This window comes from Astyanax mexicanus, chromosome 15, assembly GCF_023375975.1.
Source record: "Astyanax mexicanus isolate ESR-SI-001 chromosome 15, AstMex3_surface, whole genome shotgun sequence".
NCBI lineage: Eukaryota > Metazoa > Chordata > Actinopteri > Characiformes > Acestrorhamphidae > Astyanax > Astyanax mexicanus.
In genome coordinates this window covers 557,557-572,106 of record NC_064422.1, presented here as the reverse complement: position 1 = coordinate 572,106, position 14,550 = coordinate 557,557, and the positions used below count along the sequence as shown (strand labels likewise).

Sequence of the window (14,550 nt, the reverse complement as noted above, 5' to 3'; positions counted from 1 at the left end):
CCCCCTCCGAAAAACGGGTGAATTTTGAATTATCTTTCTGCCTACGTAGGCAGAAACTCACAGACCAGCCCACCTTGGCTCGAGAAACTCCCAGAGGCGGAGCTGAAGCGACGCAACATCACCGCTCATCAGTTAGGAGGTGGGAGGCAGTGAGCGGCAGAGCGGCGGAGGGGCGTCGCAGTGCTCCTAGCCAATCAGAGGAGAGATATTTGCATTCTGTTTGCATGTATGAATATTCATGAGCAAAGCTGGAATCCGGTCATTTTGGACACACCCCTAAAACAGTCCATTAAAAAAGAGCTATACAGAGACACCTGAGCACTTTTTTTTTACAAAAACGGCTCACATGTCATTCATTCATACTAGAGACCACAACTAGACATTTTAAAATGAAAGAAAAAACGACGGAAGGTGAGCTTTAAAGAATAGTTAGTAGAACTAACAAGACACATTTCATAGAACCTAAATGAGGCAAAGTAACAACACAAAGTGAAATTTTAAGTTGGTGAGTCTTAATATTTAAAGTTTTTCAGTTGGCCTCAAAACTCAGAAAAGTAGTGCAGTAAGAGTTTTCTTATCTTTTAAAATAAAAAAAACACCTGATATAAAAACCCATCCCTGCTGGTTTGGGATGAGTTGGAGAAGAAAGTGAAGGAAATGCAGTTAACAAGAGCTCTGCACCTTCCAGTTTCTACCTCATGAAGCCCACTGAGAGATTTAGCCAAGAGTGGATAAAGTTGGCATCAAAGCAAAAGCTGCTATTTTGAAGAATCGAAAGTATAAAACCTACTTTGGCTTGTTTTATACTTCATAACTGCATATTTGTCATAGTTGATGTTTTTACTCTAAAATAATAAAAATATAGAAACAAAAAAACATTACATGAGAAGGAGGGGGGGGGGGGGGTTGAGGTGTCCAAACATTTGACTGGTACTTTATGCTTAATTTATTTCAATGTATAATATTTATTTAAATAGGTTTGGACAATAATTCAGTATATATAGATCTAGTAATTGTTTCAGTAATGGTCATAAAATTTGTTTATTATTTTATTATTTTATTATTTACAGCATCTGTCACTGAATAAAATATTCAGACATTTGTAGGTAAGGTACTGATAACATTTCTAAGTGTTTTTAAGAACATTTTCTATGTTTTGTAAACTTTTGATTCAAATCTATAATGTGACATATTGTCATGCTAACATACATTAAAAAACATACTTGAGACGGTCACACCATATAACACATTGGTGGCACAGTTCTATGCAGAAAAAAAATCTTTTAAAATACAGTGAAAAAATACAGTTATTCAACCCTCAAACTAGATTGTACACCATTGTATTTTAGATACAAATATACTAATATATATATATATATATATGTATATATATAGTGGGTGACCGACTTGATGCACATTCATTTACTTTAAGTTTATCTGTTCCAATACTTTTGCTCACAACAAATCTGTGTGGATTCAGATAAAAGGATTTTTTCTGAACTGTGTATCAGATACATGGAAATAAAAGCTGATATCTTAGTCTGTGTCAAATTTCAAGTAATATCAAGTAGGAATAAAGTAGAAATAAAGGGATTGCCTCATTGTTCCTCTAATTTTAGAGAGAACTGTATATGTAGTTAACGTTACTGTGTTGTTATAAGTTATAAACCGTTCAGTAATGAACCTGCCAGACTTAATAAAAGGCCTCTTTATGCTGCTTCACCAGCCGGTTTTGAAACTCACTTTTCTGCCAGCATTTCTCATCTGCTGCTTTAATTTTACTATAATGATTATTATTGTTTTATTTACGCTCCAAATATCTAAACTAATCAGGTCTCTGGAGTTTAAAACTAAAACTTACCCTGGCAATAATCTCATTATCTAAACTCATCTGTTCAGAGGAGTCCTGTTTAGGCTTGTTTGAAAATCCTCAAATCATTTTAAAATATAGAGATTGTAGAAGCAAATCCACATATACATTTGTTTTTAATTTTTGTATGAAAATGTAATATACAGTGTAAAGACTACCCTTGTTATTGGTACCATTCCCAGCTCTCCAGCCCAGAGACACACTAGGAAGCTGCTTAGGGTCATTTAGATAAGAGCTTATGACTTGGGCACAGTGTTTATGGTATGGCTGTGTAGATTTTATGATTGGTCGCTTCCAGTTTAGGACATGGCAGACTCTAAAACCCTGTTTCTAATGGTACAGACAGAGCCATTCAACTTACAGACTGCTTTTAACTCAACACAGTGTCACTGCTTTAGTCAAGTCCAAATGAAGTGATGGAGCAAGCAGTTGTAGAGGGTTCTAATGATGTTTAGTGGATCCATTCCATGCAGTTCCTGCAGATTTTGCAGTTAACTCTTCAGACAACAGCAGTATGTGGATGAGGATTGTCCTGTTGGAGATGTGCACAAGAGTGTGAGTTCAGAAAACGTTGGTTGCACAACCTCTTTACTGTGATGTTGGGCTGGCAAAGTGCCTGTGATGGAGACCAAATGTGAATTTGTATTGGATAACAAACCATTCATCTGGTCTGTTGATACCTTCTGGGTGCAATTATCTACAGTATTTATAAAATATATTTTAAAAAGTTGCATACAAACAAAGGTGCTAAAATAGTTCTTAAAGCGATGCCATAGAAGAACCATTGTAAAAGTTTGTAAATATATTTTTAAGGTATACACTACCAGTCAAAGGTTTGGACACACCTTCTCATGCAATATATTTCATTTTTCCAGCCTCTAAAGGAACACGTAAGGAATTATGTAGTAACTTAAAAGTGTTAAACAAACCAGAATATGCACCTCTTATTCTGTGCAACAGAGGTAACTCTGGTAACAGCCAGTTTCATCATAACGTTTTTGATGGTCTTTGCGACTGCACTTAAAAATACTTTCAAGTTCTTGTTTTTTTTTGTTTTTTTGATTGGCTGATGTTTATTTACTTAGTTGAGTTGTTCTTGTATCCATTTCTATTCACTGTATACCTGTAACTCTACCTCTTCACAACTTTACAACTGATGCTCTCAAACACTTTAAGAGACAAGAAATCCAAGTAACTCCTAACTCTTTACAAGTGCAGCATAGCTGTCAACTGAAAGCCTGAATTCCAGGTGACTCTACGTGTATATGTATATGTATACGTATATGTATATGTGTAAATAACCTTACATAAGGTATGAAGGAGTGTAAGAATATGGAGGAGTTTTGCCTTATTATGTTAATTGATTAAAGAGATAATCTGTGTGTTATTAAATCAGCATTTAACCTAATCAGTATGTTATTCAAGCATTTAGCATGATTCATGACGATTCATTTTGTAACCTATGATATACGTCAATCATGTCCTTAGGCTTAAGGGACTGGATCTCTGTTCTTTTTAATGACGTATCACGCCTATAAGTTTAATAATCTTACAGGAGTCAATGTTGAGCTTCTTCACATTAATGGCTTCTTTGCAAAAGGGATTTTTGCCATTGTTAATTGCTCTTTTATTTTTATGAGTGAAGAAAAGATATTTTTTGACTCTATAAAAAACCCTTATTGTAAAGAGAACCTTTAGCCATTTATGTGGATTATTATGGAGTAACAGCATGAAAACCAATGCAAATTTGCTGAGCTGGAAGTGTTTCTGTGGAGTTTAAAGGGTCTTTTCTAGTAAAGGATGAATTTTTTTTCAGATATTAAGATATTAGAAAGATGCTGGTGAATGAGGACCATAGTTCACCAAAGAATCTTACCATCAATGTTTTTTCACCATCATAGAAATGTGTAGAAATGGGTTTTATTTTAGAAGTGCACTCTAACCTCAAGTAGCAAAAATACACGATTAGGGTTAATTCTGCTCTTAAAACATCTCTAAAGAATCTCTTGTGTGGTTTTCATCTGATGTGGTTCATTAAAGTAATGAGGAGCAGCAATCACTTGAGGAGCTTCAGTGTTGTTGAGAGTGTGGTACAGAGCTAGACAGCGAGAGCAGGGTGTGAAGAAAGGTCTCCTGGTTGGTAAAAGTTTAACAGTATTTGAGAAACAGAAAACAGCAGGAGAGAAAAAGAAAAAGGAACGCTCTGGTCAGAGCTGCCTCTTCACGACACTCTCTGTAGAATAGACTCTATGGTCAGTGATTGCCATAATGGTTGCTGGGCCGCTCATTAAAGTTGCACTGGTGACCGACTTTCCCCTCGTCGCCCACCGCCTCTCCCCCGCCTCTCCCTCTCCCGCTATCTCTCCCTCTCCTCTCTTTCCTCTCTCTCTTTCCAACAATACCATTAAGGGGCCCCCGACTGGCCGCTCGGCAGGCTCCGGGCTGCACGTGGCTGGCTGGGACAGCCAAGCGTCAGGCCCAATTACGGCTGTGAATGCAGAGCTGCTCTGTGCTCTGTTGAAGAAAGGAGGGTCCGGCTGGGACAGCGTGGCCCGCTCCGAACCCCGGCTCGCATCTGCTCTCGTCTCTGAGTCATAGATGGGCCGGGGCCCAGGGTTTAAAACCGTCTGATTATAGTAGAAGTTAGAGCTTCTCACTCGGGCGGAACTGGTGGGATGAGGCTTTGTGGGTCACGTGACCCTCCTCTGGTTAAGTACAGTCCTGCGTGTGTCACACTGTAGATTTTACTGCTGCATTTTCCTAATAAAATGATATATTTTTAAATTAAATTAAATTGAGGTAGATATCAGAATCTGCTAAACTTAATATTGGTCTCAGTACAGAATGATTAATTAACCAATGTATTTACCTGTTTATAATCCAATCAGCATTTCTTAATAAACAGACCAATAGAATTTTCCCAACATGAACTGAAAAACTCTTTTTACATTGATTTTCATTGAAAGTTAGGAAGGTTTTATCTGTACTGTTTTGGAGATTAAACATTAACCATTTGACCCTTGCATTGCCTTAAAGGTAAAACAAAAAAACGAACCAGCCAGAAAAAAAAAACCCAAATTGTGTTTTTTGAATTTAAAATAATTTTAATGACCCCAACATCCCAATATATTAGTTATATGAATAGAATCATCTCTCAGACGTTAATGAGAGGTCTTGTGATTTGTGTGCAGGCAGAGATATGGCCAACACAACCCTACCTGGCTATCCACCTCATGTGCCCCCTACAGGGCAGGGCAGCTACCCAACATCAACCCTGGCTGGAATGGTTCCTGGTGAGTACTCCTGAACTTATACTCTAAGCCTTGGGTAGGTCTTTAGAGTTTTTGTTGCCTGAAAAACCTTTTCAAATTTAAAGAAGCGTCCTGTGGATGTGGACTATGAGAGTTTGAGTAAATTCCTTGTTTAAAATTACAATATCCACTATATTATCATAATTTAATGTGTATTTCCAGTGTTCAATGGACATTTTCTTTATAAAAAGTTTTAGAAAATCGCTGATGGCTGATAGCTAGCTAACTTTTAGCTAGCTAAAATTAAAAGCAAATAAATTTTAGTTAATTTCAGCTCCTCATCACAGAGGAATTAAGAAATGGACAATAATAATTAATTGCTCCAACACATGCCCGCTTTCTGACTAATATAACTATATCTGTATAGGGTGCTTGAAGAACCCTTAGAGGAAGGGTTACACTTGAAAATTAGGGTTATGTGTACATATTAGATATGGGATTGGGCATAAGAGTGTCATTTTTTTGAATTTTTAAATGACCATATACTCTACGATCAACCCTGAACTATTAAGATTAGTATTTTACAATCTATACCTGGAGTAAACATGTGTAGTGTGCAACTACTGTTGAACACATCATTTATTTCTTCTTCCACCTAGTGATTTGAACAGATTAATAGTGTAGCATGAAGTTTATAATTTCACGAAGCACTAAAACACTTAAAGTATGTATATATGAGATGAAGAACATAATCTTTTTAGCTGCTCTTAACCTCTTAAAAGGTCTGAAACTAGACCCATGACTAGAGCTGTCCTGCAGACTCTCGTCTCTTCTTCAGACTCTTCTAAAAAACAGATTAAAGCCAAGAAAGCCATTCTTCACCTTCTTCATATAAAACCTGCCCTTTATAGTTCCATAAAAACCGAGAGGGTGTTATCCCAAGCCCAGCACAGCCCAACACAGCCCAACACCGCCCAACACCGCAGTCTGAGCGGCTTCCTGAACAATGAAATTCCAGAGCAGGAGAGATAGAGAAACTCGGGGAAGTTAAAGAGCACAGGAGCAAGTCGTCAGCAGGGAATTTATACTGTCGGAGAGAAAACGAGAGAGGAAAAAAGAGTGAGAGAGAGAGAGAGAGACGGTCGGGAGGTCTGGGGGGGTGGCTGAGGGGGGGCTGCGGCTGCATTGATTTCAATGTGAGATTACTGTTCACCAGAGAGCAGCAAAATCAGGCAGAGAAATAAAGAATCTATCGGTCGAGCCGAGACTCCCCTGATGACTCTGAGTGTACGGTGTGTCCCGGTGATGAAGTGCGAGAGCCCGGTTTTAATGCTGCTTTCTCTCTCTCGCTGCAGGGAGCGAATTTTCAGGGAATCCCTACAGTCACCCACAATACACCACATACAACGAGGCATGGCGCTTCAGCAACCCGGCATTACTAAGTGAGTATTACTGACAGAACCCTGACACAAATCAGATTCTTCATCATAATCAGCTTCTGTTACTCTACATACATCATAACAATCAGAATAAAAATACACAAAGAAAATACTTTGAAACGACTCAGATTGGTCACACCTATTTATATATCAATGTATTTCTAAAATAATCAAAGTTTTTCAGGAAACACAAAAATCACACAACATCTGTTATGGCTATTTAAACATTTTCACTAGATAAACAAACAGAAAAAAAACCTGATTTAACATTTTTTAAATACTGATTGAAAACATTTACAATTGTATTCTTTTATCAGACACAATTTGTAGAGAAGTTCTAGCTAGCTTTATAGATTTATCTATTTTTTAAATTAAAATATAGACTAAAATGCAAATTAAAAAACTCAATAAAATAGCAATTATAAGAAAACAAAAGTAAATGAATATATTTGATTATTAATTCATTAAAAATAACCAATGATATCTAATATAATTCTATTCAAATATTACACAAATGTAGTTATATTATGTCACAGGTGTACATTTTTTTTTATGTAAACCATGTAGTTACTATTAAGAAACAATTATTCATTGCAATTATACTGTTATCTGCACTGTAAAAAAACACTGTAGCACTGTAATATAAAGTTTAAGCTTTAAGCAATTAAAATTATAATCTGGTTAATCTGAAAGTTTTCAATTGTATTTGTTAGATTTGGGGATACTAATAAAAATCATTTACTGATTCAGATAATTTTCTTAATGATATTTCCAATAAATATGAAGCTTTATTTATTTATTACAATCTTCTTATGTACATAAGTGGAGCTCTTCTTTCAGAAAAAAATCTGTCCCACTAATACCTGCATTATAATCTTTACCACTCTGTTACACAACAAAAACTAAGCATGGAATATGACCCTTAAATTACACTGTAAAAATATATAATTGGCTTTTGGAGTTTATTCATTTATAATACATCGAGAAATGTAAAGTGGCATTCTACTGATCACTATTAAAAGAATAAAATATCACTATTAAAGGAGAATAAAACATACAAAATAATGTATATATTGTGTAAAGTATATAATAAATATATAATCTTATATAATATTATATTAGTATGAGTTCTTTGTTGGAGTTTTTCAGTTTATCAATGTTTCAGTTAGTTTAAAAGTGTTGAACTATATCATTATATCACATTTCAGGTGTTATAATATTATGTTCTACTCAACACACAAGAGAATTACAGACTAAACTGCTCTGAATTATCTGCATAAACGTTTGGTAACAATGTGTTTATTGCTAAGTAATAATAAATAAAGCAATTATTAGTTCATATTTTTCACAAAACTGGCCTCTAGTTACGTATAACCCTAAATAAGAAAAAATATGGAACAGGATGGACTTTTATTTTATATCTGACATTTTAAATCATTATTGGAATATCATGAAATGCATTAATGAAATGCAGTAATAAATGTACAGTATGTTAATAAATGAAAATAAGTATTAAGTATGAACATGAAATATCTTGGGTACATAATATCATAGATGAAATAAAAGTCAAAGTAAATGCGTTTATTCATTTGTATTTGGCAATAATGCACAATAAACACATTACCACACTATTAAGCCATTTTATCATATTTATTTATATATCATTAATATAAAAATGACTGGTTAATGAGTTGTTGAGTTATTGAAATGTTACGTTCCTCTCTCGTTAACTTCCAGGTTCCCCTTATTATTATAGTGCATCCCGAGCCTCTGCCCCACCAGCTGCTGCCGCTGCCTACGACCGCCACTAGTTACCCCGGACACCAGACCCGGCACCACGCCCACAGCCTCGGACTTCGCATTGTGCCAGTGTGAGCGGCGCAGCTGATTGGACGCGGGCCACCTTCCGTACATCACATGATGAAAGAGCGGGCCAACCAGGACGCCAGACGGCTATCCCACATTCAGCCATTCAAATCCAAGAGGCCAACTGTTACAGTGGGTGCACCCGTCTCAAAGACTCCACTAATAAATCTGATCAGAATTAATCATCAGAACAGGGGGCGATAAGAAGGAGGCAGCGATTTTATTTTTATTTAATTGTTTTTTATTAAAAAAACAAACAAACATGGTTTGATGGATGGATTTTGCTTTCTTTTTCTGAACTTCAGGTTTATGTTTTTGTGGATGAAAACATTCCTTTTTATAACCGTTCGGCAAAGGAAGTCCATTATTTTCTCTCTCTTTCTCTCCTTCTCTTTTCCTCTCATTTTCTTTATTCTCTTTCTAAGCAGTGCAATTAAAGCAGCATAAGTTATCAGTATCTCAAATAAAAATAAATACACTACACTTAGAAATGAAATAAAGCTGCTGCAAAAGGTTCTTTGTGGACACTCCTTATAATGAGTGCATTCATTTATAATGCTTCGTTTTGTATGTTTTTTTTTCAACCATTGCTTACATACACAAATTCACACAAATCCATAGAGCTTGCTTAATCCCTGTACAGAAGAACAGATTAGGACCCTCTGAAGCACATGGTTGTAAAGTCCTCCAGCATTGAGCTGGAATGATGGTGCTCCATCCAGTGCTTTTGGATGGTATGAGTTGGAAGTTGGGCATGAGGTGGGGAGGCATCCAACACTGATCATGTCATCCAACTTTCTATCCTCATCAATGCTTGCTATTGTTGAGGAATTCAAATCCTCACAGCAATAGTCCGAAAATTTTAGTAGAAACAGGAATGCAGCAAATATTCAGCAACCAAAATAATTAAGCCAAAAAAGCAAAAAAGTTTGGCCAAAAAAAGAGAAACTGAATGAATTATACAGAATGATGACTTTTTCAGTAATACAATCGCTTTTCAGAGTTCAGCAAATCATTTTAAATTGAGGAAAAGCAAGACAAAACACATTCATGATGTTTAATTCATGCAATAGTGAAAAAAACATTGTATTTAATTTTGCTTGGTTCCAGTTAATGCCAAAAAAAATCATAATGATGCATCTCTAGTAGAAAGACTTCCTTGATTTTAGAAGAATCGTTAAATAAATAAGCAGGTGTCCCAATACTTTTGCCCATATATATGTATGTGTGAACGTGTATTACTCAAAGAACCTTTTGTAGGAGCTTTTCTTGTCATTTTAAAGTGTAGGTGTTCACCCAATCAGCACACTACATCTGAACCCACCCAGCAACTGAACCCCCCACAACCACCCCCCCCCCCCTCTCTCACTCAGCACACGATCCAGTCCATCAGTGCGACCAATGGAAGGATGAGTAATTAGCAGCTAGCATCTCCTCTGTGTGAAAAACAATCAAAGGTATAAAATGTAAAACAAAAAAAAAGTGAGGAGAAAGACATTTATCCACTGGAGGAGAAAACCGACCCGCTGAACGCTCCGGTCCCCAGCTGACCAGGCTGTAGAATGACTAAATATATATTCTTAAATTAAGTTTTTTGAATTTCTTTTTTTTTTATAATATTGAAAGCTTAATCTGAGATGAAATGCAGTATGCATGGTTTATTTTTGTTAGTTCTACTGTATGTGTTTGTTGGAACAATACCAGGCATTATCAACTTTATTAACACAAACCTTCTTTTTGCACTAAAGATCATTCATTCAGACTTCAGGTACACTCTATCCTGCTACCTTCACCATTACAAACAATATCCCAAATCATAGTATATTTGGGTTAAGATACAGAGCAAATAAGGGTGTCAGAAAGATTTACTATGATCTAGGTAACAATGGCATCTTTTCCACTGCAGGGCAGAACGTTTCTACATTTCGGTGGCATTTTTACATGGTCAGAGGTCGACACGGAACAATTAGAGCAGTTTTCAACATGGTTAGTTAATCATGCTTGGAGCTAACCATCTATAGTGAGAGGGTATAATGGCGTAGGGATCCACTGCTTGGCTTCATACTTGCATCACCTTGGAAGATGGGCATTAGAAGATGTGATAATACTGTGGTAGCCATGTTGGACAAGACCAGTAACTGATGTATAAACAATGCAGTAACAGTGTTGGACAAGGCCTGTATCTATTGATGTGCTAACACTTTGGTAGCCATGTTGCACAAGGCCAGGAACTAATGTAAAAACACTGCAGTAACAGTGTTGGACATACTGAGGTACTAACACTGTGGTAGCGATGTTGGACATGGCAGTGACTACTGAGGTACTAACACAGTACTTGCATCATCTTGGGAGACGGGCAGTAGCAGATGTACTAACACCGTGGTAGCGATGTTGGACAAGGCCTTTAACCCATGTGCTAACACTGTGGTAGTGATGTTGGACAAGGTCAGTAACTGATGTGCTAAGACTCTGGTTGCCATGTTGGACAAGACTGATGTGCTAATGTCACAGGAGCATTGTAGACCAAGGCTTGTAACATATGTGATAACACTATGGTAGTGATGTTGGACAAGGTTGGTAACTGATATGCTAATGATACAGAGGCTTTAGTAACATTTTAGCCCTGCAGTGAAAAAAGACCATTCACCCTCCTGCTATATATTTTACCGGATTGCCAGTACAACACTTTTCACTTCATTATTGATCCTCTGGCTGCTCTGAAACTGAAATATTAAAATTCTTGTACACTATTCCCTTTCTCTACTGAGGTTTTATGTACTGTACTTTAAATGGAGTGATAATGGGAGCTGTATCACACACTACTGACCCAGTATAGCACCCAACTCTCCTCATGTGTTTACAGATTTTTTTTTCTACTACTGACATTTTTTCAGAATATCACTGAAACCACAATTCAAGCGGAAGTTGTACTAAATTAAAAAATAACGGAATATGATTGGCTTTAAGTTCAAAACACAGGGTCCCACTTAATATTATAAGTATGTGTAATTACATATTAATAACCCAGACATCAACAGTGATCTATTCACCGTTATAACTGGATTACAGTAGAACAGCTTGGGTCTATACAAATGAATTGACCTTAATTATAAAAACTATTTAAAGGCATAATAATGTAATTACATCCTTCTAATAATAAATAATAAAATGTTAACAAAAATATTCAGACATTTATTCAAATATATAATTATATAAGCTGGACTACTGCAATGCCTCTGTAACAGTGTATGTCATTAATTACAACTAGTTTATTACACGTTACACGTTTATTAAATTGCTTATTAAAATAATATGAAGTGGGATCGAATAGTCTTGTAAAGTCTGGCTGTTTAAATATAATTCAATCTGACCACAGAAAAAAGTCATATATTGTTCTATATTCCAGGACATATGAGTGCAATTCATAACAATGTTACAGAAAATCAGTCAAGCACAAATTACAAAATGAAACAAAAGCAGTAAAATACTTTTATCACACTTGCCAAAGATTTTTGTTTGCTATTTTTATTTACAGTCTGTTTACTTGTATGGAATTGAAAACAGTATTATGGTTAAAGCATTTTTTAAGTATGTACACCTATGCAGAGTAAAAAAAGTAACAGTCATATGCATACAATACTACTGAAAGATTTTTCGTTTGTTTGTTTGTTTGTTTGTTCGTTTTTCTTATTTATATATTTTTTGTTATTTTGAAATTGTGAAAGGTTGTTGCTTTATTAAATTGATTGTGTGAATTGACATTTTCCCCAACTGTGTAAATATATATATTCATGTACAAAATAACAACAGCAATGAAATTGGTCTCATCTGTCAGTTTGGTTTGGTAAATAACATATGGAGCAGAAATACGAGAGCAAGACAACTGTCCTGTTGAAACGAGTCCCAAAACATGGATGATTATAATTCGGCTTTGCTGGATGAAGTACGTTTTTAATCCGTTCGCAACAACAGCTCTTATCTTCTGCCTGAAAACACTGCACACAAATCCACCCTCCAGACCAGCCCAGTCTGAGAACAGCCCAGTCTGAGAACAGCCCAGTCTATGAACAGCCCAGTCTGAGACCAGACAAGTCTGAGAACAGTCCAGTCTGAGACCAGACAAGTCTGAGAACAGTCCAGTCTGAGACCAGTCCAGTCTGAGAACAGTCCAGTCTGAGAACAGTCCAGTCTAAGACCAGTCCAGTCTGAGAACAGTACAGTCTGAGAACAGGCCAGTCTGAGACCAGACAAGTCTGAGAACAGTCCAGTCTGAGACCAGACAAGTCTGAGAACAGTCCAGTCTAAGACCAGTCCAGTCTGAGAACAGTCCAGTCTGAGAACAGTCCAGTCTAAGACCAGTCCAGTCTGAGAACAGTCCAGTCTGAGAACAGCCCAGTCTGAGACCAGACAAGTCTGAGAACAGTCCAGTCTGAGACCAGACAAGTCTGAGAACAGTCCAGTCTAAGACCAGTCCAGTCTGAGAACAGTCCAGTCTGAGAACAGTCCAGTCTGAGAACAGTCCAGTCTAAGACCAGTCCAGTCTGAGAACAGTCCAGTCTGAGAACAGCCCAGTCTGAGAACAGTCCAGTCTAAGACCAGTCCAGTCTGAGAACAGTCCAGTCTAAGACCAGTCCAGTCTGAGAACAGTCCAGTCTGAGAACAGTCCAGTCTAAGACCAGTCCAGTCTGAGAACAGTGCAGTCTGAGAACAGCCTGGTCTGAGAACAGCCGAGTCTGAGAACAGTCCAGTCTGAGACCAGTCCAGTCTGAGAACAGCCCAGTCTGAGAGCAGCCCAGTCTGAGAGCAGTCCAGTCTGAGACCAGTCCAGTCTGAGACCAGTCCAGTCTAAGACCAGTCTGAGACCTGCCCAGTCTGAGAACAATCCAGTCTAAGAACAGTCCAGTCTGAGAACAGTCAAGTCTGAGAACAGCCCAGTCTGAGAGCAGTCCAGTCTAAGAACAGTCCAGTCTGAGACCAGCCCAGTCTGAGAACAGTCCAGTCTGAGAACAGTCCAGTCTGAGACCAGCCCAGTCTGAGAACAGTCCAGTCTGAGAACAGTCCAGTCTGAGAACAGTCCAGTCTAAGACCAGCCCAGTCTGAGAACAGCCCAGTCTGAGAGCAGTCCAGTCTAAGAACAGTCCAGTCTGAGACCAGCCCAGTCTGAGAACAGTCCAGTCTGAGAACAGTCCAGTCTGAGACCAGCCCAGTCTGAGAACAGTCCAGTCTGAGAACAGTCCAGTCTGAGAACAGTCCAGTCTAAGACCAGCCCAGTCTGAGAACAGCCCAGTCTGAGACCAGCCCAGTCTGAGACCAGTCCAGTCTGAGAACAGTCCAGTCTGAGAACAGTCCAGTCTGAGAACAGTCCAGTCTAAGACCAGTCCAGTCTGAGAACAGCCAGTCTGGGAAGCAATGATTAGTGAAGCACTGGTTCTTTTACAACATACAGATCCAGCTAGAAGAACACTGTTGTGGACGGACAGCTTCATGCCGATCCACCAATGAAACCCACTAAGCCATCACCGTAACCATGGAGACTAACTCATATTTAAGGACATTTCTATTCCCTTTGAAAGAAACACATCAAACAAACTGAATCTGAATCTGATTCAGGATCTGATGACTCAACCTACCTTCAATGTTCCTGAACGAATCCTACAGTTATAATTTTGTCAATAACTTATTAATTATTAAAGGCTAAACTGACCTTAAAGACTGATAGCTGAGGTGTGTCTGAATTGTGAAGAGACAAAAAAAAACTTATGACTTCAATCATTGTTTAACTATGAGTCTGAATTTTTGTGCACATGAGAAATAAATTTTATATGTCAAACCAGAAACTGGATGTGAGAGTCATTTTGCTGGAGACCCTGCATGTAAAAATGTAAAATGTTTGTATGTAACATGTAAAATAAAATGTAAAAAACTGTTTTTACAATTTGATTTAGTGTAAATTACGTTATGTAATGTAAAAATATTTCTATTTCTAGATAGATAGATAGATAGATAGATAGATAGATAGATAGATAGATAGATAGATAGATAGATAGATAGATAGATACTTTATTTATCCCGAAGGAAATTTAGGCATCCAGCAGCAACAACACAATACAATAAGAAACAGATT

The 14,550-nt window shown here is 37.3% G+C and overlaps 1 protein-coding gene across 1 annotated transcript in view; it reads left to right on the top strand.

The window, feature by feature from the left end:
- Positions 1–14,263, top strand: part of pax2b (paired box 2b) — a 60,789-nt gene extending 46,526 nt beyond the window's left edge. The window contains 3 exon segments of the mRNA XM_049464949.1: positions 5,062–5,163; positions 6,477–6,563; positions 8,298–14,263. Of these exon segments, the coding sequence (XP_049320906.1) occupies positions 5,062–5,163; positions 6,477–6,563; positions 8,298–8,371 (263 nt within the window). The 3' untranslated portion in view covers positions 8,372–14,263.
- Positions 14,264–14,550: the final 287 nt, after the last annotated feature.